Below are 26,411 nucleotides of genomic sequence, written 5' to 3' on the forward strand. Positions count from 1 at the left end.
TCCTCAGGGACCAGCTCCCTACGCGACTCCCCTGCCCGTCCGTCCCTCCCCGCTGATCTCCCGCCCGGCACTCATCCTTGCAAGTGGAACAAGTGCTGCGTCCCCTCCCTCACCACCACTCAGGGCCTCAGACAGTCCTTTCCAGGTGAGGCGACACTTCACCCGTGAGTCTGTTGGTTGTCCGGTGTGAACTCCTGCATGTCGGTGAGACCCGAGAGAGATATTGAGAAAATGGTTCGCCGAGAACCTACTCCCGGTGGCCACCCATTTTAATTCCACTTCCCATTCCCATGCCAGTAAGTTTCAGCTATCGCCTGGTGTTCCTCTCTCCCCTGCCCTCCCAAACCCACCCCCACCTTTCAAATCTACTCCTCAGCTTTTTTTTCTTCGGTTCTGCCGAAGGGATTCGGCCCGAAACGTCGCCTGTATTTTTTTCCAATAACGCTGCCTAGCCTGCTGAATCTTGTGTGTGTTGCATAGCCCCAACATGTCAAAATTTGACCTTTTTCAGATGAAAGCACTTGCTGCCTTACTCAGCGCCTTGTGTTTTCGTGCGTCGGCAAGTTTCCTGGCTTTGTTTCCACTTGGGATGAATAGATTTTTGATAGCAAGTGTTCTGGACAAAATCTGAAAATTTTGGCTTAAACGGGAGGTAGTTTATCTATAGTAAACACAAAATACTCTGCAGCTGCTGGGGTCAAAGCAACACTCACAACACGCTGGAGGAACTCAGCAGGTCGGGCCGCATCCGTGGAAACGATCAGTCGACGTTTCGGGCCGGAACACTTCGTAGAAGAGCCGGAGAGCGCGACGGGGATGGGTGAAACACGGCGGAGGTTCCCTGCAGATTCGGGGCTGACGAAGGGTTCCGGCCCGAAACGTCGACCGATCTTTTCCACGGATGCTACCCGACCTGCTGAGTTCCTCCAGCGTGTTGTGAGTGTTGCTTTGACCCCAGCGCCTGCAGAGTATTTTGTGTTTAAGATTCGGGGTTGTGCGTGTTCAAGTCGAGTTGGTGATCTGGTCAGGATGAACGGAATCCTCACTGCTGAGAGGTACAAGCAGATTCTCAACCCCCACACAATACCATCGGGGAGATGTCCGATCGGTCCCAACTTCATTCTGTAGCCAGACAATGACCCTGAACAGGGCACAAATGCCCCAGGGTTGGAGAATCCAGAACCAGAGGGCACAGGTGTGAGGGGAAAAGTTAGATAGCAGTCTGAAAGGCAACTTCTTCACCCAGCGAGAAGGGGTGAGCGGGGAACGCAACGAGCTGCCGAAGGAGTGCTAAAGCCGGCTACATCGTTGGTCGAGTTCGACCGTGGATGTTCCGTTCCAGCTTTCTATGCGGTGCTCAGACCTGGGCAGTACGTAAAGGAGAACCGGGGTTCCGCTCTCCATCCAGCTGATGAAACCGAAGGAGCGGCAGAGGGCGGTACGGTTTGGCACCAGCGGCGTCGCAGGAGTTCCCGGTCAGCGTTGAACTCAACGCGGGACTGCCTTAGGGTCTCCGACCCTCGGGGTTTACTCCCGAAGCCTTCCCCGTGAGTGGGTGTAGACGCAGGCAGCGGAGGTTTGAGATCAGACCTTTCCCCCACCGACACAAGATTCCAACCCGCCAGTCGGAAGCAGTTACATTAACAACATTGAAAAGACACTGGGGCGGGGACATGTTTACACAGGAAACAGGCCAAACGGGGTAAATTAAACTGTTTAGACCACAATCTAATTTGGCACATAGATCTCCCCCTGAGGGAGAGGGACTGAGAGACACTGGTCAGTGTACAGATCTCCCCTGAGAGAGAGGGACTGAGAGACACCGGTCAGTGTACAGATCTCCCCCTGAGAGAGAGGGACTGAGAGACACCGGTCAGTGTACAGATCTCCCCCTGAGAGAGGGACTGAGAGACACCGGTCAGTGTACAGATCTCCCCTGAGAGAGAGGGACTGAGAGACACCGGTCAGTGTACAGATCTCCCCCTGAGAGAGAGGGACTGAGAGACACCGGTCAGTGTACAGATCTCCCCCTGAGAGAGGGACTGAGAGACACCGGTCAGTGTACAGATCTCCCCTGAGAGAGAGGGACTGAGAGACACCGGTCAGTGTACAGATCTCCCCCTGAGAGAGAGGGACTGAGAGACACCGGTCAGTGTACAGATCTCCCACTGAGAGAGAGGGACTGAGAGACACCGGTCAGTGTACAGATCTCCCCCTGAGAGAGGGACTGAGAGACACCGGTCAGTGTACAGATCTCCCCTGAGAGAGAGGGACTGAGAGACACCGGTCAGTGTACCGATCTCCCCTGAGAGAGAGGGACTGAGAGACACTGGTAAGTATACAGATCTCCCCCTGAGGGAGAGGGACTGAGAGACACGCGGTTGTGGGGAGAGTGCGGGGCAGTGGGATTACTTTGTAAACTGTGAGAGAACTTCCTTGGAGACTAATTTACATGGCCTTCTGAGGTCTGTAAAGTGAAGCTTTAGAGCAAGGATTCCCAACCTGGGATCCACGGACCCTCGGCCAATGATAAGGCTCCAATGCTTTAGAGCATCAGACTGCAAAAACAGTCCTTTAGGCCCCAATAGTCCATGCTGAACACAGTGGCCATTCAGCCAGTCCTCAGGCCGCTTTTAAATTTCCCCTATCACTCTAAACCTATGGCCCTGGTTTTGGACTCCCCTACCCTGGGGAAAAGACAGTGTTTGTCAACCTGAGCCTTCTCGAAGGTCGCCCCTCGCCCATTCTCCTGTGTTCTCGGGAATAAAGACTTGGTTTGTCTACCTTTCCCTCATAATTCTATATACCTCTATCAATTCTCCTCTCAACCTTCTGCGTCCAAGGAATCCGGTAGAAATGTTGTTGTTCCCCTTAGGAAGGATTCTTTCCGGGTGCATCGCGGTCTAGTACGGTAACGGCTTTATGTGTGATCACAAGTCCCACAGAGAGTTGTGGACACAGCTCAGCACTTCCGAGAAACCAGCCTCCCCCATGGACCCTGTCCGCACCTCTCGCTGTCCCGAGAAACCAGCCAATCTAATCAAAGACCCCACCCATCCCGGAGGAGGCAAGGAGTCTGCTGGAGGCCTTTCAGAGGTTCTGAACCCTTTTAATGCCATGGACCATGGCATTAAGCAAGGGGTCTGTGATCTAGTAGACAGATGGGGAAAAAGTGGCAGATGGAATACAATGTAGAGAATTGTATGTATGGTCCATTTTGCTGAGGGAGAAAGGCGAAGACTACTTTCTAAATGGGGAGAACATTAAAAGATCAGCGGTGTAAAGGGAGTTGCATGAAGGTTAATTTGTAGGTTGAGTGGTGGTAGGGAAGGCAAATGCAATGCAATTCATTTCGAGAGGACTAGAATATACAAGCAAGGATGCGATGCTGAGGCTTAATAAGGCGCTGGTCAGACCACACCTGGAATATTGTGAGCCTTTTTGCCCCTTATTTAAGAAAGGATATGTTGGTTTTGGAGAGGGTCCAGAGGAGGTTCACGAGAATAATTCCAGGAATTGAAGGGTTAATGTTTGAGGAGTGTTTGATGACTCTGGGCCTGCACTCGTTGGAATTTAGAAGAGGGAGGGGGTATCACATTGAAAGCTTTCAAATATTGAAAAGCCGAGACAGTGTGGGTTTGGAGAGGGTGTTTCCTATAATGGGAGAGTCTAGGACCAGAGGCCAGAGCTTCGGGATTGAGGGCCGTTCCTTTAGAACAGAGATGAGGAGGAATTTCTTTAGCTGGGAGGTGGTGAATCTGTGGAATTCATTGCTACTGGCAGCAGTGGAGGCCAAATATTGAGTATCTTTAGAGTGGAGGTAGATACGTTCTTGATTAATCAAAGAGTCAAAGGTTACAGAGAGAAAACAAGAGGTGGAGTTGAGAGGGATAGTAAATCAGCCATGATGGAATGGCGGAGCAGGCTCGATGGGCCGAATGGCCCATTAATTCTACTCTTATGTCCTGTGGTCTTATGGAATTCTTCTCCCCTCTTCGATTCGGGGGGGGGGGCGGTGTTCGGAGAAGAGAAAATGTCCGAAATTCGGTAAAGATACTATTAAAGGTCTGCCGTCAGCAGCGATACTGCCGAGCGAAACGAGAGCACCCGAACCACAGGAAGCTTCCAGCTCTCAGTACGTCACGAAGTTTCCGTTTTCATCTTCAACATATTCATTTAGATTCTCACTCGCATTGAGTTGGAGTTGATGTGTTCAACTTTTGCTGTTTTTTTTTAAAGGTAATTCCGCTGATTTCGTTAAATTCAGTAGGACCGGCGAACTGGGTCAATTCTATATTCTCTGCGCCACTGCCCCCACTTACGTCTCCAATGCTAAGGGATTGCTGGTCCCTCTCACTACTTCCTCATTCTCCCCTCCCGCAATGTCCCCCCCTCTCCCCCCATGTCCTCCCTCTCTTCTCCATGTTCCCCTCTCTCCCCACGTTCTCCCTCTCCCCCAACATACCCCCAATGCTCTCCCCCACGTTCTCCCATCTCTCTCTCCCCCACGTTCCCCCATTCCTCTCCCCACGTTCCCCCATTCCTCTCCCCCACGTTCCCCATCTCCCTCTCCCCCACGTTCCCCATCTCTCTCTCCCCCACGTTCCCCATCTCTCTCTCCCCCATGTTCCCCCATGTCTCTCCCCCCCACGTTCCCCCAGATGTCCCCCGCCCCACATTCTCCCATCTCTCTCTCCCCCACGTTCCCCCAGGTCTCTCCCCCCACATACCTCCCTCTCCCTCTTTCTTCCTTCCCCACCCACATTCCCAGTTTCTCTCACCCCCCCTTCCCTCTCGTGTTGCACCATCCTCACTCTCTCGCACACAATGCCACTCAAGACTGGCCTGTTTCTCTTTCTCCGATTCAGGAACAGCTTCTGCCCCTCTGCCGTTGGATCTGAACCCATAAACACTACCTCATTAGTCCCATTTTTAAAACAATTTTTAATGTGTGATTTACACTAAATTTACATCTTGGCATGTAGAGCTGCCACAAGAAAAGATCATCTTTCACTCCATATTTCAGTGACCATAATCTGACGCTGATCTTTTCTCTTTCCTCACTTCCCTGACTCTGTGATTCTCTCTCTTGCTCACCCCCTCCCTCTCTCTCCCCCCTCTGTCTCTCTCACTCGCTCTGCGCTCCCTCTCTCTCCCCCTCTGTCTCTCTCACTCGCTCTGCGCTCCCTCTCTCTCCCCCCTCTGTCTCTCTCACTCGCTCTGCGCTCCCTCTCTCTCCCCCCGCTCATTACTGACACTGACTACCGCCCGCAGACCCTGGATTTGACGGGAGCCCCCGAGCGAGCCACGATGCCCCGGGAGAAGGGTCTGGTCTGCCTGGTGACGGGAGGCTGCGGGTTTCTGGGGAAGCACCTGGTGCGGCTGCTGGCAGAGCGCAGCGAGGAGCTGAAGGAGATCAGAGTGCTCGACATGGTGTTGGACAGGGAGCTGGAGGCGCTGAGCACGGGTAGGGACTGGCACAAGGCCGGGGAGAGAGGGTGGGAGCAGGGCTGTGCGGAGGCGGAGGGGCAGAGGGTTGGCATGGAGCTGTGGGGAGAGATCGTGACGGTATTAGTTTGGTGGTTGACACGGGATTGTGGAGAGAGTGGGGGGTCAGTGGGATTTGTTTGGGGACCGGGACAGGGCTGTTGTGGAGAGAGTGGGGTCAGTGGGATTAGATTGGGGTCGATTCAGCGTTTTTGAATTGAAATTGAATTTTAATTCTCTGTCTCCCCTTTCCCATCCTTCCCCATTTGTTTAACCTACCTTCCCTTTCCTCCACTGACCCTCCCTCTTCCACCCCTTCTCCCACCTGCCCCTTCCCCTCCTTACTCCCTCCCTGTTTATGTCTTTGCCCCCTCCACATCCTCCTATCCCGACCGTCTCTCTCCACTCCCTCGCCTCTCCTTCCTGCTCCTCCTCCTATTCATTACTCTCCCCCTCCCCTGTCCCACCCTGCACCTGCCCCCTCTCTGCTGTAGCCTCTCTCAGGGTGTCCCTGATGCAGGGGGATATCACCTCCCCTGGGGACATGGCCCGCGCAATCCAAGGGGCTGACCTGGTCTTCCACCTCGCCAGTGTCATCGACTTCCTGGGTCTCATTCCCGAGTCCCAAATCCTCTCCATCAACATACAAGGTAAGGCTGGGGGGTGGGAGGTGGGGGAGAGGTCAGGTGGTGGTCTGTCCTGCAATGTTCCCACTCGCCTTGACGTTCCCTCCGTCCTCGTCGCCCCTTCTGCATCTCTCCATTCCACGGTGCCTCCTCTCTGACGAAGGGGTCTCGGCCCGAGATGTTGACTGTTTACTCTTTTCCATAGGTGCTGCCTGGCCTGCTGATATCCTCCGGCATTTTGTGTGTGCCTCTTCCGCCCTCCTCGTCACCCCTCCCCGAGCACTATTCCCTCCATCTCTGTCCTTACTCCCCGATCCTTTGGCCCGAACAGCTCATCGTCTTGGGCTTTGTGCAGCTCTGCCAGAGGAACATCTACCATGGCAGTTCTGCCAGGGCCCAGCTCTGCCAGGGGACCATGGGCAGCTCATCAGGGCCCAGCTCTGCCAGGGGACAATGGGCAGCTCCGCCAGGGGACCATGGGCAGCTCCACCAGGGCCCAGCTCTGCTTGGTGGCTACTTCACCAGGGGGCTAGCTGCTGCTCTGCCAAAAACTACCTCCACTGGTGACCACAGAAACCTCCACCAGGGGCCCAAGGGCAGCTTCACCAGGGGCTGCTCTTTCAGTAGACCACTGGCAGCCCCGCCAAGGTGCCATGGAAGACTGGCAGGAGGTCACTGGCATCACTACCAGGGGTCGGCAAGGGGCAGCTCTGCCTGGGGACTGTGGACAGTTCTGCCAGGGGACCATGGGTAGCTCTGCCAGGGGACCATGGGCAGCTCATCAGGGCCCAGCTCTGCCAGGGGACCATGGGCAGCTCATCAGGGCCCAGCTCTGCCAGGGGACCATGGGCAGCCCATCAGGGCCCAGCTCTGCCAGGGAACCATGGACAGCCCCACCAGGGGACCATGAGTAGCTCCACCAGGGCCCAGCTTTGCTTGGTGGCTGTTGGTACTTCACCAGGGGGCTAGCTGCTGCTCTGCCAAAAACTACCTCCACTGGTGACCACAGAAGCTCCACCAGGGGCCCAAGGGCAGCTCTGCCAAGGGACCATGGGTAGCTCCACCAGGGCCCAGCTCTGCCAGGGGCCCAAGGGCAGCTTCACCAGGGGGCTGCTCTTTCAGCAGACCACTAGCAGCCCCGTCAAGGTGCCATGGAAGACTGGCAGGAGGTCACTGGCAGCACCACCAGGGGTCGGAAAGGGGCAGCTCTGCCTGGGGACTGTGGACAGTTCTGCCAGGGGGCTGCAGGCATCTCTGCAGGGACCCTGTTCCATCATAAGGCAGCTTCACCAGGGGGCCGTGGGCTGTTGCCCTGGGGTGGAGGGGAGGGAGAACTCCGCGAGGGGGGCCAAGGGCAGCTCCCACAGGGGAGCCTGACATCGGCGGGGGGTGGGGGGGGTCTGCTGGAGAGACCGTGGCACCACTCTGACCTTGGTAACTTTGTGTCCACAGGGACCCAGACCGTGATTGATGCCTGTGTTCAGCACGATGTCCCGACCCTGGTCTACACCAGCAGCATGGAGGCAGTGGGGCCCAACTCCAAGGGGCAGCCGTTCCACAGGTGGGAGGCCAAGCCTGAGTCATTATCCTCCCCACCCCCCTCTCCCCACTCCCCACCCTCTCCCTCTCCTCACTCCCCACCCCCACTCTTCCCACTCCCCCACCCTCTCCTTCTCCCCCTCCTCTCCCTTACTCCCCTCTCACCTGCCACCCTGTTCCTTCCCACTCTCCACCTGCCCCCTCTCCCTGCCTCCATTTCCCCACCTCCTGCCTCATCTCCCTCTCCTTCCTCACTCCTGCCTCCTTTCTCTGTCCTATATCCCTCCCTTCCACCTCTCTCCCATTCCCACTCTCTCCTTGTCCCCCTCCCTCCCCCACTCGCCCTCCCCCACAGTATTTGAGTAGTCACTGTTGTCTCACCCCCAGAGGAGATGAGGACACGGTTTACGAATTTGCCCCTGCTTCAGTCTACGGAAGGTCAAAATTCCAGGCCGAAGGTCTTATCCGCGGTGCAAACGGGATGAAGGTGAGAGCGCGGGGGAGTGCAGGGAGCAGCCCGCTAAATCTGCACTGTTACAACGGCCCCTGACGGGGGAGACCCCCTCACCAACACTGGTATTAAACAAGGGTAATAGGGAGAGGGAGAGAGACTCCCTCTGTAACAGGGCTAATGGGGGAGAGACTCCCTCTGTAACAGGGGTAATGGGGGAGAGACTCCCTCTGTAACAGGGGTAATGAGGGAGAGACTCCCTCTATAAGAGGGGTAATGGGGGAGAGACTCCTTCTGTAACAGGGGTAATGGGGGAGAGACTCCCTCTGTAACAGGGGTAATGGGGAGAGGGAGAGAGACTCCCTCTGTAACAGGGGTAATGGGGGAGAGACTCCCTCTGTAACAGGGGTAATTGGGGAGACTCCCTCTGTAACAGGGGTAATGGGGAGAGACTCCCTCTGTAACAGGGGTAATGGGGGAGAGACTCCCTCTGTAACAGGGGTAATGGGGGAGAGACTCCCTCTGTAACAGGGGTAATGGGGAGCGGGAGAGACTCCCTCTGTAACAGGGGTAATGGGGGAGAGACTCCCTCTGTAACAGGGGTAATGGGGAGAGACTCCCTCTGTAACACGGGTAATGGGGAGAGGGAGAGAGACTCCCTCTGTAACAGGGGTAATGGGGGAGAGACTCCCTCTGTAACAGGGCTAATGGGGGAGAGACTCCCTCTGTAACAGGGGTAATGGGGAGAGACTCCCTCTGTAACAGGGGTAATGGGGAGAGGGAGAGAGACTCCCTCTGTAACAGGGGAGAGACTACCTCTGTAACAGGGCTAATGGGGGAGAGACTCCCTCTGTAACAGGGGTAATGGGGGAGACTCCCTCTGTAACAGGGGTAATGGGGGAGAGACTCCCTCTGTAACAGGGGTAATGGGGAGAGGGAGAGAGACTCCCTCTGTAACAGGGGTAATGGGGGAGAGACTCCCTCTGTAACAGGGGTAATGGGGAGAGTGAGAGAGACTCCCTCTGTAACAGGGGTAATGGGGGAGAGACTCCCTCTGTAACAGGGGTAATCGGGGAGACTCCCTCTGTAACAGGGGTAATGGGGGAGAGACTCCCTCTGTAACAGGGGTAATGGGGGAGAGACTCCCTCTGTAACAGGGGTAATGGGGAGAGGGAGAGACTCCCTCTGTAACAGGGGTAATGGGGAGAGACTCCCCCTGTAACTGGGGTAATGGGGAGAGGGAGAGACTCCCTCTGTAACAGGGGTAATGAGGAGAGACTCCCCCTGTAACTGGGGTAATGGGGAGACTCCCTCTGTAACTGGGCTAATGGGGGATAGAGAGACTCCCTCTGTAACTGGGGTAATGGGGAGAGACTCCCTCTGTAACAGGGGTAATGGGGGAGACTCCGTCTGTAACGGGGTAATGGGGGAGAGACTCCCTCTGTAACAAGGCTAATGGGGGAGAGAGTCCCTCTGTAACAGGGGTAATGGGGAGAGAGACTCCCTCTGTAACAGGGGTAATGGGGGAGAGACTCCCTCTGTAACTGGGGTAATGGGGAGAGACTCCCTCTGTAACAGGGGTAATGGGGGAGACTCCGTCTGTAACGGGGTAATGGGGGAGAGACTCCCTCTGTAACAGGGCTAATGGGGGAGAGAGTCCCTCTGTAACAGGGGTAATGGGGAGAGAGACTCCCTCTGTAACAGGGGTAATGGGGGAGAGACTCCCTCTGTAACAGGGGTAATGGGGGACACTCCCTCTGCAACAGGGCTAATGGGGAGAGACTCCTTCTGTAACAGGGGTAATGAGGGAGAGACTCCCTCTGTAACAGGGGTAATGAGGAGAGACTCCCCCTGTAACTGGGGTAATGGGGAGACTCCCTCTGTAACTGGGCTAATGGGGGATAGAGAGACTCCCTCTGTAACTGGGGTAATGGGGAGAGACTCCCTCTGTAACAGGGGTAATGGGGGAGACTCCGTCTGTAACGGGGTAATGGGGGAGAGACTCCCTCTGTAACAAGGCTAATGGGGGAGAGAGTCCCTCTGTAACAGGGGTAATGGGGAGAGAGACTCCCTCTGTAACAGGGGTAATGGGGGAGAGACTCCCTCTGTAACTGGGGTAATGGGGAGAGACTCCCTCTGTAACAGGGGTAATGGGGGAGACTCCGTCTGTAACGGGGTAATGGGGGAGAGACTCCCTCTGTAACAGGGCTAATGGGGGAGAGAGTCCCTCTGTAACAGGGGTAATGGGGAGAGAGACTCCCTCTGTAACAGGGGTAATGGGGGAGAGACTCCCTCTGTAACAGGGGTAATGGGGGACACTCCCTCTGCAACAGGGCTAATGGGGAGAGACTCCTTCTGTAACAGGGGTAATGAGGGAGAGACTCCCTCTGTAACAGGACTAATGGGGGAGAGACTCCCCCTGTAACAGGGGTAATGGGGAGAGACTCCCTCTGTAACAGGGGTAATGGGTAGAGGGAGAGAGACTCCCTCTGTAACAGGGGTAATGGGGGAGAGACTCCCTCTGTAACAGGGCTAATGGGGGAGAGACTCCCTCTGGAACAGGGGTAATGGGGGAGACTCCCTCTGTAACAGGGGTAATGGGGGAGAGACTCCCTCTGTAACAGGGGTAATGGGGAGAGGGAGACTCCTTCTGTAACAGGGGTAATGGGGGAGAGACTCCCTCTGTAACAGGGGTAATGGGGGAGACTCCCTCTGTAACAGGGGTAATGGGGGAGAGACTCCCTCTGTAACAGGGCTAATGGGGGAGAGACTCCCTCTGAAACAGGGGTAATGGGGAGAGGGAGAGACTCCCTCTGTAACAGGGGTAATGGGGAGAGACTCCCCCTGTAACTGGGGTAATGGGGAGAGGGAGAGACTCCCTCTGTAACAGGGGTAATGGGGGAGAGAGACTCCCTCTGTAACAGGGGTAATGGGAGAGAGACTCCGTCTGTAACAGGGGTAATGAGGAGAGACTCCCCCTGTAACTTGGGTAATGGGGAGACTCCCTCTGTAACAGGGGATAATGGGGACACTCCCTCTGTAACTGGGCTAATGGGGGATAGAGAGACTCCCTCTGTAACAGGGGTAATGGGGGAGAGACTCCCTCTGTAACTGGAGTAATGGGGAGAGACTCCCTCTGTAACGGGGTAATGGGGGAGAGACTCCCTCTGTAACAGGGCTAATGGGGGAGAGAGTCCCTCTGTAACACGGGTAATGGGGAGAGAGACTCCCTCTGTAACAGGGGTAATGGCGGAGAGACTCCCTCTGTAACAGGGGTAATGGGGGACACTCCCTCTGCAACAGGGCTAATGGGGAGAGACTCCCTCTGTAACAGGGGTAATGAGGGAGAGACTCCCTCTGTAACAGGACTAATGGGGGAGAGACTCCCTCTGTAACAGGGGTAATGGGGAGAGAGAGAGACTCCCTCTGTAACAAGGGTAATGGGGGGAGAGACTCCCTCTGTAACAGGGGTAATGGGGGAGAGACTCCCTCTGTAACAGGGGTAATGGGGAGAGACTCCCCCTGTAACTGGGGTAATGGGGGAGACTCCCTCTGTAACAGGGGATAATGGGGGACACTCTCTCTGTAACAAGGCTAATGGGGGAGAGAGAGACTCCCTCTGTAACAGGGGTAATGGGGAGAGACTCTCTCTGTAACAGGGCTAATGGGGGAGAGAGAGACTCCCTCTGTAACAGGGGTAATGGGGGAGAGACTCCCTCTGTAACAGGGGTAATGGGGGAGAGACTCCCTTTGTAACAGGGGTAATGGGGTAGAGACTCCCTCTGTAACAGGGGTAATGGGGTAGACACTCCCTCTTTAATTTGGGTATCTGATGGGGAGCATCACGTCATCTCGGCGAAGAGTCTCGACCCGGAATGCTGACCACCCATTTCTGTCCGGAGAAACTTCCTGACCGGCTGAGTTTGTCAACTCTTTGTGCATGGGACAAACCCGGGTTCCGTTCTCTGGAGCGGCAGAGTTTGGGGGAGACCCCAACAGAGGTTTATAAGATTATGAGAGGCATAGACAGAATAGACAGACTGAATCTTTGTCCCGTGAGGGCCGGAATGTCTAATACCAGAGAACATGCATGTAACGTGAGAGGGGGCAATTTCAAAGCTGGGGGGGGGGGGCAACTTTCTTCACAGAGAGCAGTGGGTGCTTGGAACGCGCGTCCGGGGTGGTGAAGGCTGATGTGGCGGAAGCTTTGAAGAGTCTCTGAGACAGATACGTGGATGCATATAGACTGGAGGGGTACGGACAGAGAAGAGTGGTTTAATTTGACCTCGCGGTTGCTACAGGCATTCTGTACCGAATGATTGCTCCTGTCTTGTATTGTTCTGTGGGCTATTATACGTTCAGTGGGCCAAAGAATCTGTTTCCACACAGTCGCCATGCGCTAGTGGGGTGAGGGTGGGGAAGCGATTGTAGTTGCTATCGTATCGATCACCTCGTTCTGACTCCTCTCTCACCCCTTTCTTCACCTCCCACCTTCCCCTCTCCCCGCCCTCTTATCTCTCCCCACCCTCTCTTACCCCCCCCCCCCCACACACACACAGACAGCGTCCGGGAAGACCCTTTTCACCCTGGCCCTGCGTCCGCTCGGTATCTACGGGGAAGGTGTCTTCCTCCTCCGCAACCTGGCTGAAAGAGCGTCCCTCTGCAGGGGGCGCCTCTTCCGTCTCTCCTCTGCGGACGCCCGCATGGGGTGTGCCTACGTGGGTGAGTCCGTGTTCCGCGGCGGAGGGGGTGAGGGACAGAGGGTATCTGGTGGGATAACAAGTAGCTGACGGGTCTCGCTGAGGATTCTGGTGGATCAGGAAGGGGTATTGGGAGAGGAAGGGTTCAATGGGTCTCTCTGAGGGTGCAGGCAGAACAGGAGGGCTAGTAGCGAGGGAGGGGCCGATAGGTCTTACTGGTGGCCGAGGTAAGGCAGGAGGGTTAGTAGAGAGAGAGGGCCGATAGGTTTCATTTTGGGCACAGGTGAAATGGAGGGGGCTAGGTAGTTGCAGAGGGAGTGAGTGGTACGCCTAGTAGGAGGAGGGAGGCAGAGTAGCCTCAGCACTCACCGGGGAGATGGATAATGGAGAACAAAGCAGCAGAATGGCTTGTCAGGACATCAGGCTGTAGTGCCTCTCTGAACTGGGGAGGGTTCTAGCAGAACATCAGAGGGGCAGAAAGGCCTAATCAGTATACTAGTGGAATGGAAGTGGGGGGAGGAGCAAAATGGCCTCTTAGGACGTTGGGGTAGCAGGTATCACCGGGGCCGAACTCCTGGCAGGTAGATCAGGAGTTTAGCCATCCTCAGTGGGGCGGAATGGCCTCTCGCGAACCGACAGAACGGAAAAAGGATAGCAGGAATTTGGGGGGCATAACGGCCTCTCTAATGGGGCAGGTCGGTGGTAGTGGCGGGGGAAGGCCTCAGCGCCCGGTGCAAGTAGAGCGGGATAGCACCTCTGGGACCCGATAGGCCTCCGTGTGGCTGTCCGGCTGAGGGAATGCGGGGGGGGCGGGGTGGTGGTGTGGAACTGAAAGGCTTTGGAGTGGCCGGCCGGGCTCTGACCCTTCGCTCCACACCTCCGACCCTCTCAGGAAACGTGGTCTGGATGCACCTGCTGGCAGCCCGCGCCCTGCGGGAGAAGCCCGGCCTGGTGGGCGGACAGGTCTACTATTGTTACGACGACTCCCCGGACAGGAGCTTCCTGGACTTCAACATGGAGTTTCTAGCGTCCTGCGGGGTGAAGTTGGTCGGCCAGCAGCGGCCAGTCCTCCCCTTCTTCCTGGTCTTCCTGCTGACTATCCTGGTTGAGCTCGTCGGCTTCTCCTCCGCCCCTTCTGCACCTTTGCCCCCTCACTCAACCGCTACACCTTGCTCATGAGCTACTCAACCTTCACGGTGCGGACCAGCAAAGCCGCCCGTCACTTCGGCTACCGGCCGCTCTACACCTGGGAGCAATCCCGGGCGCGCACCATTAGCTGGCTGCAGAGCCTGCAGGGTCTCCATGAGCTCTGATCCGCTCCACGTTTTACTCATCTCCCTCGCAACCCCATTTCCCTCAGTACTCTCCCCATGACTATTACTATTTACTAATAGTAATATTACTATTACTGTTTATTATTTCTGTGCAACTGTAACGAAAACCAGTTTCCCCGGGATCAATAAAGTATGACTATGACTATCCCATACTCCATCCTCTCTTCCTCTCCTCACTCCCTTCCCCTGCCCCCTTCTCCCCGGTGGTGACTCGTCCCTCAGCGCTGAGTTGATTTTGGACCTGGAATTGGATTCTGTGGTCTGGCTGGGACTTTAACACTACGAAAAAGACATTGTTCTCATCTCCATGAGCACCACGTCAATGACCTTCTGAGGCTATCTCCTTCTCCATTTCTCTTTCTCTCCCCATCCCTCCCCTTCCCTCTCTCCCTCCATCCATCCATCCCTTCCCCTCTCCATCCCTCCCCTTCCCTCTCTCCATCCAACCATCCATCCATCCATTCCCCTCCCCTTCCTCTCGCCCTCCATCCATCCATCCCTTTCCCTCTCCATCCCTCCCCTTCCCTCTCTCCCTCCATCCATCTATCCCTTCCCCTCTCCATCCCTCCCCTTCCCTCTCTCCCTCCCAACCATCCATCCCTTCCCCTCCCCTTCCCTCTCTCCCTCCATCCATCCCTTCCCCTCCATCCCTCCCCTTCCCTCTCTCCCTCCAACCATCCATCCATCCCTTCCCCTCCCCTTCCATCTCTCCATCCAGCCATCCCTTTCTCTGCCCTCTCCATCGCTCTCTCCCACCCCTCTCCAGCTATTCCCCTCCATTTCCCCTCTCCCACCCCGTATACATCTCCCACCGTATCTCCTCCATTCCCTCCGTATCCCGAGACCACAGCACATATTCATTTGGCCGAGAAACAGTCGCGTTCTGAATACAGACTGGAAGCGCTGATCAGGTGAAGTTAAACGTGTTGTGTACAAGCAGCCAGTGTTGTCTACGGAACACAGGCCGGGCTGGCCGCTCGGAGGGTCTGGCCCGGTTATCCCTGAACCGCCGTCACCGGGTCAGGATATTTCCAGAACCGACGGCTGTTGCCACATCGAACACGGTTCGATTGATTGACGCCGGGTGTATTCGGAGTCAGCCCCCATAGTGTTAAGAGTGGGAGTCTGGGATCTCTGTGCCCAGAAACGTTCAGACCACCCGTGTGAATTACTTTTGTCCCAGCCAAGATGTTTGGGTACTCGGGTGTGTCCCACTGTAGATGTATAATGCCAAGGAAGTGCTGTTGCGTCGATATTGAACAGAACGATGCCACTGTGACTTTTGAAATTGTATTGCATCACCTCTGATCTCACAGGTATATTAAAAAGATGACATATACATGATTTTCGGAGACCCCAACCGAGAGGGTCTTCAGGAGAGTCTGTTTGTTGTGATATCACAGGCTTTAGTCTCTCTCCGGTGACCCGGCTCAAAGTCACAACACTTCCTCCCTCCCTCCCTCCCCATCCGTCAGTCCGTCCGTCCCTCCCTCCCTCCCACCCCCCGTCCCTCCCTCACCCCCCATCCGTCCGTCCGTCCGTCCCTCCCTCCCTCCCACCCCCCGTCCCTCCCTCCCTCCCTCCGTCCGTCCCTCCCTCCCTCCCACCCCCCGTCCCTCCCTCCCTCCCTCCGTCCGTCCGTCCCTCCCTCCCTCCTTCCCCCCGTCCCTCCCTCCCTCCCCCCTTCCGTCCGTCCGTCCCTCCCTCCCTCCTTCCCACCCCCCGTCCCTCCCTCCCTCCCCCCTTCCGTCCGTCCGTCCCTCCCTCCCTCCCACCCCGCCGTCCCTCCCTCCCCCCCGCGTCCGAGCGTCCCTCCCTCCCTCCTTCCCACCCCCCGTCCCTCCCTCCCTCCCTCCCACCCCCCGTCCCTCCCTCCCTCCCCCCCCTCCGTCCGTCCATCCCTCCCTCCCGTCCCTCCCATCCCCCCGTCCCTCCCTCCCCCTCTCCGTCCGTCCGTCCCTCCCTCCCTCCCCCCTTCCGTCCGTCCGTCCGTCCGTCCGTCCCTCCCTCCCTCCCCCCTTCCGTCCGTCCGTCCCTCCCTCCCTCCCACCCCCCGTCCCTCCCTCCCTCCCCCCCCCGTCCGTACGTCCCTCCCTCCCTCCCTCCCACCCCCCCCCGTCCCTCCCTCCACCCCCTCCGTCCGTCCGTCCCTCCCTCCCTCCCCCTTCCGTCCGTCCGTCCCTCCCTCCCTCCGTCCCACCCCCCGTCCCTCCCTCCCTCCCACCCTCCGTCCGTCCCTCCCTCCCTCCTTCCCCCCGTCCCCTCCCTCCCTCCCCCCTTCCGTCCGTCCGTCCCTCCCTCCCCCCTTCCGTCCGTCCGTCCCTCCCTCCCTCCCACCCCCCGTCCCTCCCTCCCTCCCCCCCTCCGTCCGTCCGTCCCTCCCTCCCTCCCTCCCACCCCCCCGTCCCTCCCTCCCCCCCTCCGTCCGTCCGTCCCTCCCTCCCCCCTTCCGTCCGTCCGTCCCTCCCTCCCTCCGTCCCACCCCCCGTCCCTCCCTCCTCCCCCACTCCGTCCGTCCGTCCCTCCCTCCCACCCCCCGTCCCTCCCTCCCCCCCATCCGTCCGTCCGTCCCTCCCTCCCTTCCACCCCCGTCCCTCCCTCCCTCCCCCCCTCCGTCCGTCCGTCCCTCCCTCCCTCCCTCCCACCCCCCGTCCCTCCCTCCCTCCCCCCCTCCGTCCGTCCATCCCTCCCTCCCTCCCTCCCACCCCCCCCGTCCCTCCCTCCCCCCCTCCGTCCGTCCGTCCCTCCCTCCCTCCCTCCCCCCTTCCGTCCGTCCGTCCCTCCCTCCCTCCCTCCCTCCCTCCCCCCTTCCGTCCGTCCGTCCCTCCCTCCCTCCCTCCCACCCCCCGTCCCTCCTTCCCTCCCCCCCCCGTCCGTCCGTCCCTCCCTCCCTCCCTCCCACCCCCCCCGTCCCTCCCTCCCCCCCTCCGTCCGTCCGTCCCTCCCTCCCTCCCCCCTTCCGTCCGTCCGTCCCTCCCTCCCTCCGTCCCACCCCCCGTCCCTCCCTCCCTCCCACCCTCCGTCCGTCCGTCCCTCCCTCCCTCCGTCCGTCCGTCCCTCCCTCCCTCCTTCCCCCCGTCCCTCCCTCCCTCCCCCCTTCCGTCCGTCCGTCCCTCCCTCCCCCCTTCCGTCCGTCCGTCCCTCCCTCCCTCCCTCCCACCCCCCGTCCCTCCCTCCCTCCCTCCCACCCCCCGTCCCTCCCTCCCCCCCGTCCGTCCGTCCCTCCCTCCCTCCCCCCTTCCGTCCGTCCGTCCCTCCCTCCCTCCCTCCGTCCCACCCCCCGTCCCTCCCTCCCTCCCCCCCTCCGTCCGTCCCTCCCTCCTTCCTTCCCCCCGTCCCTCCCTCCCTCCCCCTTCCGTCCGTCCGTCCCTCCCTCCCTCCCCCCTTCCGTCCGTCCGTCCCTCCCTCCCTCCCCCCTTCCGTCCGTCCGTCCCTCCCTCCCTCCCTCCCACCCCCCGTCCCTCCCTCCCTCCCCCCCTGCGTCCGTCCATCCCTCCCTCCCTCCCTCCCACCCCCCCCGTCCCTCCCTCCCGCCCCTCCGTCCGTCCGTCCCTCCCTCCCTCCCCCCTTCCGTCCGTCCGTCCCTCCGTCCCTCCCTCCCCCCTTCCGTCCGTCCGTCCCTCCCTCCCTCCCTCCCACCCCCCGTCCCTCCCTCCCTCCCCCCGTCCGTCCGTCCCTCCCTCCCTCCCTCCCACCCCCCCGTCCCTCCCTCCCCCCCCCTCCGTCCGTCGGTCCCTCCCTCCCTCCCCCCTTCCGTCCGTCCGTCCCTCCCTCCCCTCCCCCCTTCCGTCCGTCCGTCCGTCCCTCCCTCCCTCCGTCCCACCCCCCGTCCCTCCCTCCCTCCCCCCCTCCGTCCGTCCGTCCCTCCCTCCCTCCTTCCCCCCGTCCCTCCCTCCCTCCCCCCCTTCCGTCCGTCCGTCCCTCCCTCCCTCCCCCCTTCCGTCCGTCCGTCCCTCCCTCCCTCCCTCCCCCCTTCCGTCCGTCCGTCCGTCCGTCCGTCCGTCCCTCCCCCCTTCCGTCCGTCCGTCCCTCCCTCCCTCCCTCCCACCCCCCCGTCCCTCCCTCCCCCCCCCCGTCCGTCCGTCCCTCCCTCCCCCCTTCCGTCCGTCCGTCCCTCCCTCCCTCCGTCCCACCCCCCGTCCCTCCCTCCTCCCCCCCTCCCCCCCTCCGTCCGTCCGTCCCTCCCTCCCTCCTTCCCCCCGTCCCTCCCTCCCTCCCCCCTTCCGTCCGTCCGTCCCTCCCTCCCTCCCCCCGTCCGTCCGTCCGTCCCTCCCTCCCTACTTCCGTCCGTCCGTCCCTTCCTCCCTCCCTCCCACCCCCCGTCCCTCCCTCCCTCCCCCCCGTCCGTCCGTGACTCCCGAAGCCTTCCCCGTGAGTGGGTGTAGACGCAGGCAGCGGAGGTTTGAGATCAGACCTTTCCCCACCGACACAAGATTCCAACCCGCCTGTCGGAAGCAATTACATTAACAACATTGAAAAGACACTGGGGCGGGGACATGTTTACACAGGAAACAGGCCAAACGGGGTAAATTAAACTGTTTAGGCCACAATCTAATTTGGCACATAGATCTCCCCCTGAGGGAGAGGGACTGAGAGACACTGGTCAGTGTACAGATCTCCCCTGAGAGAGAGGGACTGAGAGACACCGGTCAGTGTACAGATCTCCCCCTGAGACAGAGGAACTGAGAGACACCGGTCAGTGTACAGATCTCCCTGAGAGAGAGGGACTGAGAGACACCGTCAGTGTACAGTTCTCCCTTGAGAGAGAGGGACTGAGACACCGGTCAGTGTACAGATCTCCCCCTGAGAGAGAGGGACTGAGAAACACCGGTCAGTGTACAGATCTCGCCTGAGAGAGAGGGGACTGAGAGACACCAGTCAGTGTACAGATCTCCCCCTGAGAGAGAGGACTGAGAGACACCGGTCAGTGTACAGATCTCCCCCTGAGAGAGAGGGACTGAGAGACACCGGTCAGTGTACAGATCTCCCCCTGAGAGAGAGGGACTGAGAGACACCGGTCAGTGTACAGATCTCCCCTGAGACAGAGGGACTGAGAGACACCGGTCAGTGTACAGATCTCCCCCTGAGACAGAGGGACTGAGAGACACCGGTCAGTGTACAGATCTCCCCCTGAGAGAGAGGGACTGAGAGACACCGGTCAGTGTACAGATCTCGCCTGAGAGAGAGGGACTGAGAGACACCGGTCAGTGTACAGATCTCCCGCTGAGAGAGAGGGACTGAGAGACACCGGTCAGTGTACAGATCTCCCCCCTGAGAGAGAGGGACTGAGAGACACCGGTCAGTGTACAGATCTCCCCCTGAGAGAGAGGGACTCAGAGACACCGGTCAGTGTACAGATCTCCCCCTGAGAGAGAGGGACTGAGAGACACCGGTCAGTGTACAGATCTCCCCCTGAGAGAGAGGGACTGAGGGACACCGGTCAGTGTACAGATCTCCCCCTGAGAGAGGGACTGAGAGACACCGGTCAGTGTACAGATCTTCCCTGAGAGAGAGGGACTGAGAGACACCGGTCAGTGTACAGATCTCCCCCTGAGAGAGAGGGACTGAGAGACACGCGGTTGTGGGGAGAGTGCGGGGCATTGGGATTACTTTGTAAACTGTGAGAGAACTTCCTTGGAGACTAATTTACATGGCCTTCTGAGGTCTGTAAAGTGAAGCTTTCGAGCAAGGATTCCCAACCTGGGATCCACGGACCCTCGGCCAATGGTAAGGCTCCAATGCTTTAGAGCATCAGACTGCAAAAACAGGCCTTTAGGCCCCAATAGTCCATGCTGACCACAGTGGCCATTCAGCCAGTCCTCAGGCCGCTTTTAAATTTCACTCTAAACCTATGGCCCTGGTTTTGGACTCCCCTACCCTGGGGAAAAGACAGTGTTTGTCAACCTGAGCCTTCTCGAAGGTCGCCCCTCGCCCATTCTCCTGTGTTCTCGGGAATAAAGACTTGGTTTGTCTACCTTTCCCTCATAATTCTATATACCTCTATCAATTCTCCTCTCAACCTTCTGCGTCCAAGGAATCCGGTAGAAATGTTGTGGTTCCCCTTAGGAAGGATTCTTTCCGGGTGCATCGCGGTCTAGTACGGTAACGGCTTTATGTGTGATCACAAGTCCCACAGAGAGTTGTGGACACAGCTCAGCACTTCCGAGAAACCAGCCTCCCCCATGGACCCTGTCCGCACCTCTCGCTGTCCCGAGAAACCAGCCAATCTAATCAAAGACCCCACCCATCCCGGAGGAGGCAAGGAGTCTGCTGGAGGCCTTTCAGAGGTTCTGAACCCTTTTAATGCCATGGACCATGGCATTAAGCAAGGGGTCTGTGATCTAGTAGACAGATGGGGAAAAAGTGGCAGATGGAATACAATGTAGAGAATTGTATGTATGGTCCATTTTGCTGAGGGAGAAAGGCGAAGACTACTTTCTAAATGGGGAGAACATTAAAAGATCAGCGGTGTAAAGGGAGTTGCATGAAGATCAGCGGTGTAAAGGGAGTTGCATGAAGGTTAATTTGTAGGTTGAGTGGTGGTAGGGAAGGCAAATGCAATGCAATTCATTTCGAGAGGACTAGAATATACAAGCAAGGATGCGATGCTGAGGCTTAATAAGGCGCTGGTCAGACCACACCTGGAATATTGTGAGCCTTTTTGCCCCTTATTTAAGAAAGGATATGTTGGTTTTGGAGAGGGTTCAGAGGAGGTTCACGAGAATAATTCCAGGAATTGAAGGGTTAATGTTTGAGGAGTGTTTGATGACTCTGGGCCTGCACTCGTTGGAATTTAGAAGAGGGAGGGGGTATCACATTGAAAGCTTTCAAATATTGAAAAGCCGAGACAGTGTGGGTTTGGAGAGGGTGTTTCCTATAATGGGAGAGTCTAGGACCAGAGGCCAGAGCTTCGGGATTGAGGGCCGTTCCTTTAGAACAGAGATGAGGAGGAATTTCTTTAGCTGGGAGGTGGTGAATCTGTGGAATTCATTGCTACTGGCAGCAGTGGAGGCCAAATATTGAGTATCTTTAGAGTGGAGGTAGATAGGTTCTTGATTAATCAAAGAGTCAAAGGTTACAGAGAGAAAACAAGAGGTGGAGTTGAGAGGGATAGTAAATCAGCCATGATGGAATGGCGGAGCAGGCTCGATGGGCCGAATGGCCCATTAATTCTACTCTTATGTCCTGTGGTCTTATGGAATTCTTCTCCCTTCTTCGATTCGGGGGGGGGGGCGGTGTTCGGAGAAGAGAAAATGTCCGAAATTCGGTAAAGATACTATTAAAGGTCTACCGTCAGCAGCGATACTGCCGAGCGAAACGAGAGCACCCGAACCACAGGAAGCTTCCAGCTCTCAGTACGTCACGAAGTTTCCGTTTTCATCTTCAACATATTCATTTAGATTCTCACTCGCATTGAGTTGGAGTTGATGTGTTCAACTTTTGCTGTTTTTTTTTAAAGGTAATTCCGCTGATTTCGTTAAATTCAGTAGGACCGGCGAACTGGGTCAATTCTATATTCTCTGCGCCACTGCCCCCACTTACGTCTCCAATGCTAAGGGATTGCTGGTCCCTCTCACTACTTCCTCATTCTCCCCTCCCGCAATGTCCCCCCCTCTCCCCCCATGTCCTCCCTCTCTTCTCCATGTTCCCCTCTCTCCTCACGTTCTCCCTCTCCCCCAACATACCCCCAATGCTCTCCCCCACGTTCTCCCATCTCTCTCTCCCCCACGTTCCCCCATTCCTCTCCCCACGTTCCCCCATTCCTCTCCCCCACGTTCCCCATCTCCCTCTCCCCCACGTTCCCCATCTCTCTCTCCCCCAAGTTCCCCATCTCTCTCTCCCCCATGTTCCCCCATGTCTCTCCCCCCTACGTTCCCCCAGATGTCCCCCCCACATTCTCCCATCTCTCTCTCCCCCACGTTCCCCCAGGTCTCTCCCCCCACATACCTCCCTCTCCCTCTTTCTTCCTTCCCCACCCACATTCCCAGTTTCTCTCACCCCCCCTTCCCTCTCGTGTTGCACCATCCTCACTCTCTCGCACACAATGCCACTCAAGACTGGCCTGTTTCTCTTTCTCCGATTCAGGAACAGCTTCTTCCCCTCTGCCGTTGGATCTGAACCCATAAACACTACCTCATTAGTCCCATTTTTAAAACAATTTTTAATGTGTGATTTACACTAAATTTACATCTTGGCATGTAGAGCTGCCGCAAGAAAAGATCATCTTTCACTCCATATTTCAGTGACAATAATCTGACGCTGATCTTTTCTCTTTCCTCACTTCCCTGACTCTGTGATTCTCTCTCTTGCTCACCCCTCCCTCTCTCTCCCCCCTCTGTCTCTCTCACTCGCTCTGCGCTCCCTCTCTCTCCCCCTCTGTCTCTCTCACTCGCTCTGCGCTCCCTCTCTCTCCCCCCGCTCATTACTGACACTGACTACCGCCCGCAGACCCTGGATTTGACGGGAGCCCCCGAGCGAGCCACGATGCCCCGGGAGAAGGGTCTGGTCTGCCTGGTGACGGGAGGCTGCGGGTTTCTGGGGAAGCACCTGGTGCGGCTGCTGGCAGAGCGCAGCGAGGAGCTGAAGGAGATCAGAGTGCTCGACATGGTGTTGGACAGGGAGCTGGAGGCGCTGAGCACGGGTAGGGACTGGCACAAGGCCGGGGAGAGAGGGTGGGAGCAGGGCTGTGCGGAGGCGGAGGGGCAGAGGGTTGGCATGGAGCTGTGGGGAGAGATCGTGACGGTATTAGTTTGGTGGTTGACACGGGATTGTGGAGAGAGTGGGGGGTCAGTGGGATTTGTTTGGGGACCGGGACAGGGCTGTTGTGGAGAGAGTGGGGTCAGTGGGATTAGATTGGGGTCGATTCAGCGTTTTTGAATTGAAATTGAATTTTAATTCTCTGTCTCCCCTTTCCCATCCTCCCCCATTTGTTTAACCTACCTTCCCTTTCCTCCACTGTCCCTCCCTCTTCCACCCCTTCTCCCACCTGCCCCTTCCCCTCCTTACTCCCTCCCTGTTTATGTCTTTGCCCCCTCCACATCCTCCTATCCCGACCGTCTCTCCCCACTCCCTCGCCTCTCCTTCCTGCTCCTCCTCCTATTCATTACTCTCCCCCTCCCCTGTCCCACCCTGCACCTGCCCCCTCTCTGCTGTAGCCTCTCTCAGGGTGTCCCTGATGCAGGGGGATATCACCTCCCCTGGGGACATGGCCCGCGCAATCCAAGGGGCTGACCTGATCTTCCACCTCGCCAGTGTCATCGACTTCCTGGGTCTCATTCCCGAGTCCCAAATCCTCTCCATCAACATACAAGGTAAGGCTGGGGGGTGGGAGGTGGGGGAGAGGTCAGGTGGTGGTCTGTCCTGCAATGTTCCCACTCGCCTTGACGTTCCCTCCGTCCTCGACGCCCCTTCTGCATCTCTCCATTCCACGGTGCCTCCTCTCTGACGAAGGGGTCTCGGCCCGAGATGTTGACTGTTTACTCTTTTCCATAGGTGCTGCCTGGCCTGCTGATATCCTCCGGCATTTTGTGTGTGCCTCTTCCGCCCTCCTCGTCACCCCTCCCCAAGCACTATTCCCTCCATCTATGTCCTTACTCCCCGATCCTTTGGCCCGAACAGCTCATCGTCTTGGGCTTTGTGCAGCTCTGCCAGAGGAACATCTACCATGGCAGTTCTGCCAGGGCCCATCTCTGCCAGGGAACCATGGGCAGCTCCGCCAGCGCCCAGCTCTGCCAGGGGACCATGGGCAGCTCCGCCAGGGGACCATGGGCAGCTTCACCAGGGCCCAGCTCTGCTTGGTGGCTACTTCACCAGGGGGCTAGCTGCTGCTCTGCCAAAAACTACCTCCACTGGTGACCACAGAAACCTCCACCAGGGGCCCAAGGGCAGCTTCACCAGGGGCTGCTCTTTCAGTAGACCACTGGCAGCCCCGCCAAGGTGCCATGGAAGACTGGCAGGAGGTCAGTGGCATCACTACCAGGGGTCGGCAAGGGGCAGCTCTGCCTGGGGACTGTGGACAGTTCTGCCAGGGGACCATGGGTAGCTCTGCCAGGGGACCATGGGCAGCTCATCAGGGCCCAGCTCTGCCAGGGGACCATGGGCAGCCCATCAGGGCCCAGCTCTGCCAGGGAACCATGGACAGCCCCACCAGGGGACCATGAGTAGCTCCACCAGGGCCCAGCTTTGCTTGGTGGCTGTTGGTACTTCACCAGGGGGCTAGCTGCTGCTCTGCCAAAAACTACCTCCACTTGTGACACAGAAAGCTCCACCAGGGGCCCAAGGGCAGCTCTGCCAGGGGACCATGGGTAGCTCCACCAGGGCCCAGCTCTGCCAGGGGCCCAAGGGCAGCTTCACCAGGGGGCTGCTCTTTCAGCAGACCACTAGCAGCCCCGCCAAGGTGCCATGGAAGACTGGCAGGAGGTCACTGGCAGCACCACCAGGGGTCGGAAAGGGGCAGCTCTGCCTGGGGACTGTGGACAGTTCTGCCAGGGGGCTGCAGGCATCTCTGCAGGGACCGTGTTCCATCATAAGGCAGCTTCACCAGGGGGCCGTGGGCTGTTGCCCTGGGGTGGAGGGGAGGGAGAACTCCGCGAGGGGGCCAAGGGCAGCTCCCACAGGGGAGCCTGGCATCGGCGGGGGGTGGGGGGGGGGTCTGCTGGAGAGACCGTGGCACCACTCTGACCTTGGTAACTTTGTGTCCACAGGGACCCAGACCGTGATTGATGCCTGTGTTCAGCACGATGTCCCGACCCTGGTCTACACCAGCAGCATGGAGGCAGTGGGGCCCAACTCCAAGGGGCAGCCGTTCCACAGGTGGGAGGCCAAGCCTGAGTCATTATCCTCCCCACCCCCCTCTCCCCACTCCCCACCCTCTCCCTCTCCTCACTCCCCACCCCCACTCTTCCCACTCCCCCACCCTCTCCTTCTCCCCCTCCTCTCCCTTACTCCCCTCTCACCTGCCACCCTGTTCCTTCCCACTCTCCACCTGCCCCCTCTCCCTGCCTCCATTTCCCCACCTCCTGCCTCATCTCCCTCTCCTTCCTCACTCCTGCCTCCTTTCTCTGTCCTATATCCCTCCCTTCCACCTCTCTCCCATTCCCACTCTCTCCTTGTCCCCCTCCCTCCCCCACTCGCCCTCCCCCACAGTATTTGAGTAGTCACTGTTGTCTCACCCCCAGAGGAGATGAGGACACGGTTTACGAATTTGCCCCTGCTTCAGTCTACGCAAGGTCAAAATTCCAGGCCGAAGGTCTTATCCGCGGTGCAAACGGGATGAAGGTGAGAGCGCGGGGGAGTGCAGGGAGCAGCCCGCTAAATCTGCACTGTTACAACGGCCCCTGACGGGGGAGACCCCCTCACCAACACTGGTATTAAACAAGGGTAATAGGGAGAGGGAGAGAGACTCCCTCTGTAACAGGGGTAATGGGGGAGAGACTCCCTCTGTAACAGGGCTAATGGGGGAGAGACTCCCTCTGTAACAGGGGTAATGGGGGAGAGACTCCCTCTGTAACAGGGGTAATGGGGGAGAGACTCCCTCTATAAGAGGGGTAATCGGGGAGAGACTCCCTCTGTAACAGGGGTAATGGGGGAGAGACTCCCTCTGTAACAGGGGTAATTGGGGAGACTCCCTATGTAACAGGGGTAATGGGGAGAGACTCCCTCTGTAACAGGGGTAATGGGGAGAGGGAGAGAGACTCCCTCTGTAACAGGGGTAATGGGGAGAGGGAGAGAGACTCCCTCTGTAACAGGGCTAATGGGGGAGAGACTCCCTCTGTAACAGGGGTAATGGGGAGCGGGAGAGACTCCCTCTGTAACAGGGGTAATGGGGGAGAGACTCCCTCTGTAACAGGGTAATGGGGAGAGACCCTCTGTAACACGGGTAATGGGGAGAGGGAGAGAGACTCACTCTGTAACAAGGGTAATTGGGGGAGAGACTCCCTCTGTAACAGGGGTAATGGGGGAGAGACTCCCTCTGGAACAGGGGTAATGGGGAGAGACTCCCCCTATAACTGGGGTAATGGGGGAGACTCCCTCTGTAACAGGGGATAATGAGGGACACTCTCTCTGTAACAGGGCTAATGGGGGAGAGAGAGACTCCCTCTGTAACAGGGGTAATGGGGAGAGACTCTCTCTGTAACAGGGCTAATGGGGGAGAGAGAGACTCCCTCTGTAACAGGGGTAATGGGGGAGAGACTCCCTCTGTAACAGGGCTAATGGGGGAGAGACTCCCTCTGTAACAGGGGTAATGGGGGAGAGACTCCCTTTGTAACAGGGG

The 26,411-nt window shown here is 58.0% G+C and overlaps 1 protein-coding gene across 1 annotated transcript; it reads left to right on the forward strand.

Moving 5' to 3' along the window:
* Positions 1-807: 807 nt before the first annotated feature.
* Positions 808-25,477, forward strand: LOC140205357 (3 beta-hydroxysteroid dehydrogenase type 7-like). The gene is made up of 11 exons (XM_072272952.1): positions 808-936; positions 5,275-5,467; positions 5,982-6,137; positions 7,566-7,674; positions 8,040-8,139; positions 12,663-12,825; positions 13,696-13,841; positions 22,586-22,778; positions 23,293-23,448; positions 24,841-24,949; positions 25,315-25,477. Exons 1-11 carry the CDS (start codon positions 817-819, stop codon positions 25,475-25,477), a joined length of 1,608 nt encoding a protein of 535 aa, XP_072129053.1. The 5' UTR covers positions 808-816.
* The last annotated feature ends 934 nt before the right edge of the window (positions 25,478-26,411 follow it).

Source organism: Mobula birostris, chromosome 11, assembly GCF_030028105.1.
Source record: "Mobula birostris isolate sMobBir1 chromosome 11, sMobBir1.hap1, whole genome shotgun sequence".
Classification (NCBI taxonomy): domain Eukaryota; kingdom Metazoa; phylum Chordata; class Chondrichthyes; order Myliobatiformes; family Myliobatidae; genus Mobula; species Mobula birostris.

What these genes read in the sequence shown, in the direction of transcription:
- LOC140205357 (XM_072272952.1), top strand. Translation starts at nt 817, where the DNA reads ATGGGTGAAACACGGCGGAGGTTCCCTGCAGATTCGGGGCTGACGAAG. An exon ending in GCTGGAGGCGCTGAGCACGG is followed by an intron (nt 5,468 to 5,981) that starts GTAGGGACTGGC and finishes TCTCTGCTGTAG; the next exon opens with CCTCTCTCAGGGTGTCCCTG. An exon ending in GCTGGAGGCGCTGAGCACGG is followed by an intron (nt 22,779 to 23,292) that starts GTAGGGACTGGC and finishes TCTCTGCTGTAG; the next exon opens with CCTCTCTCAGGGTGTCCCTG.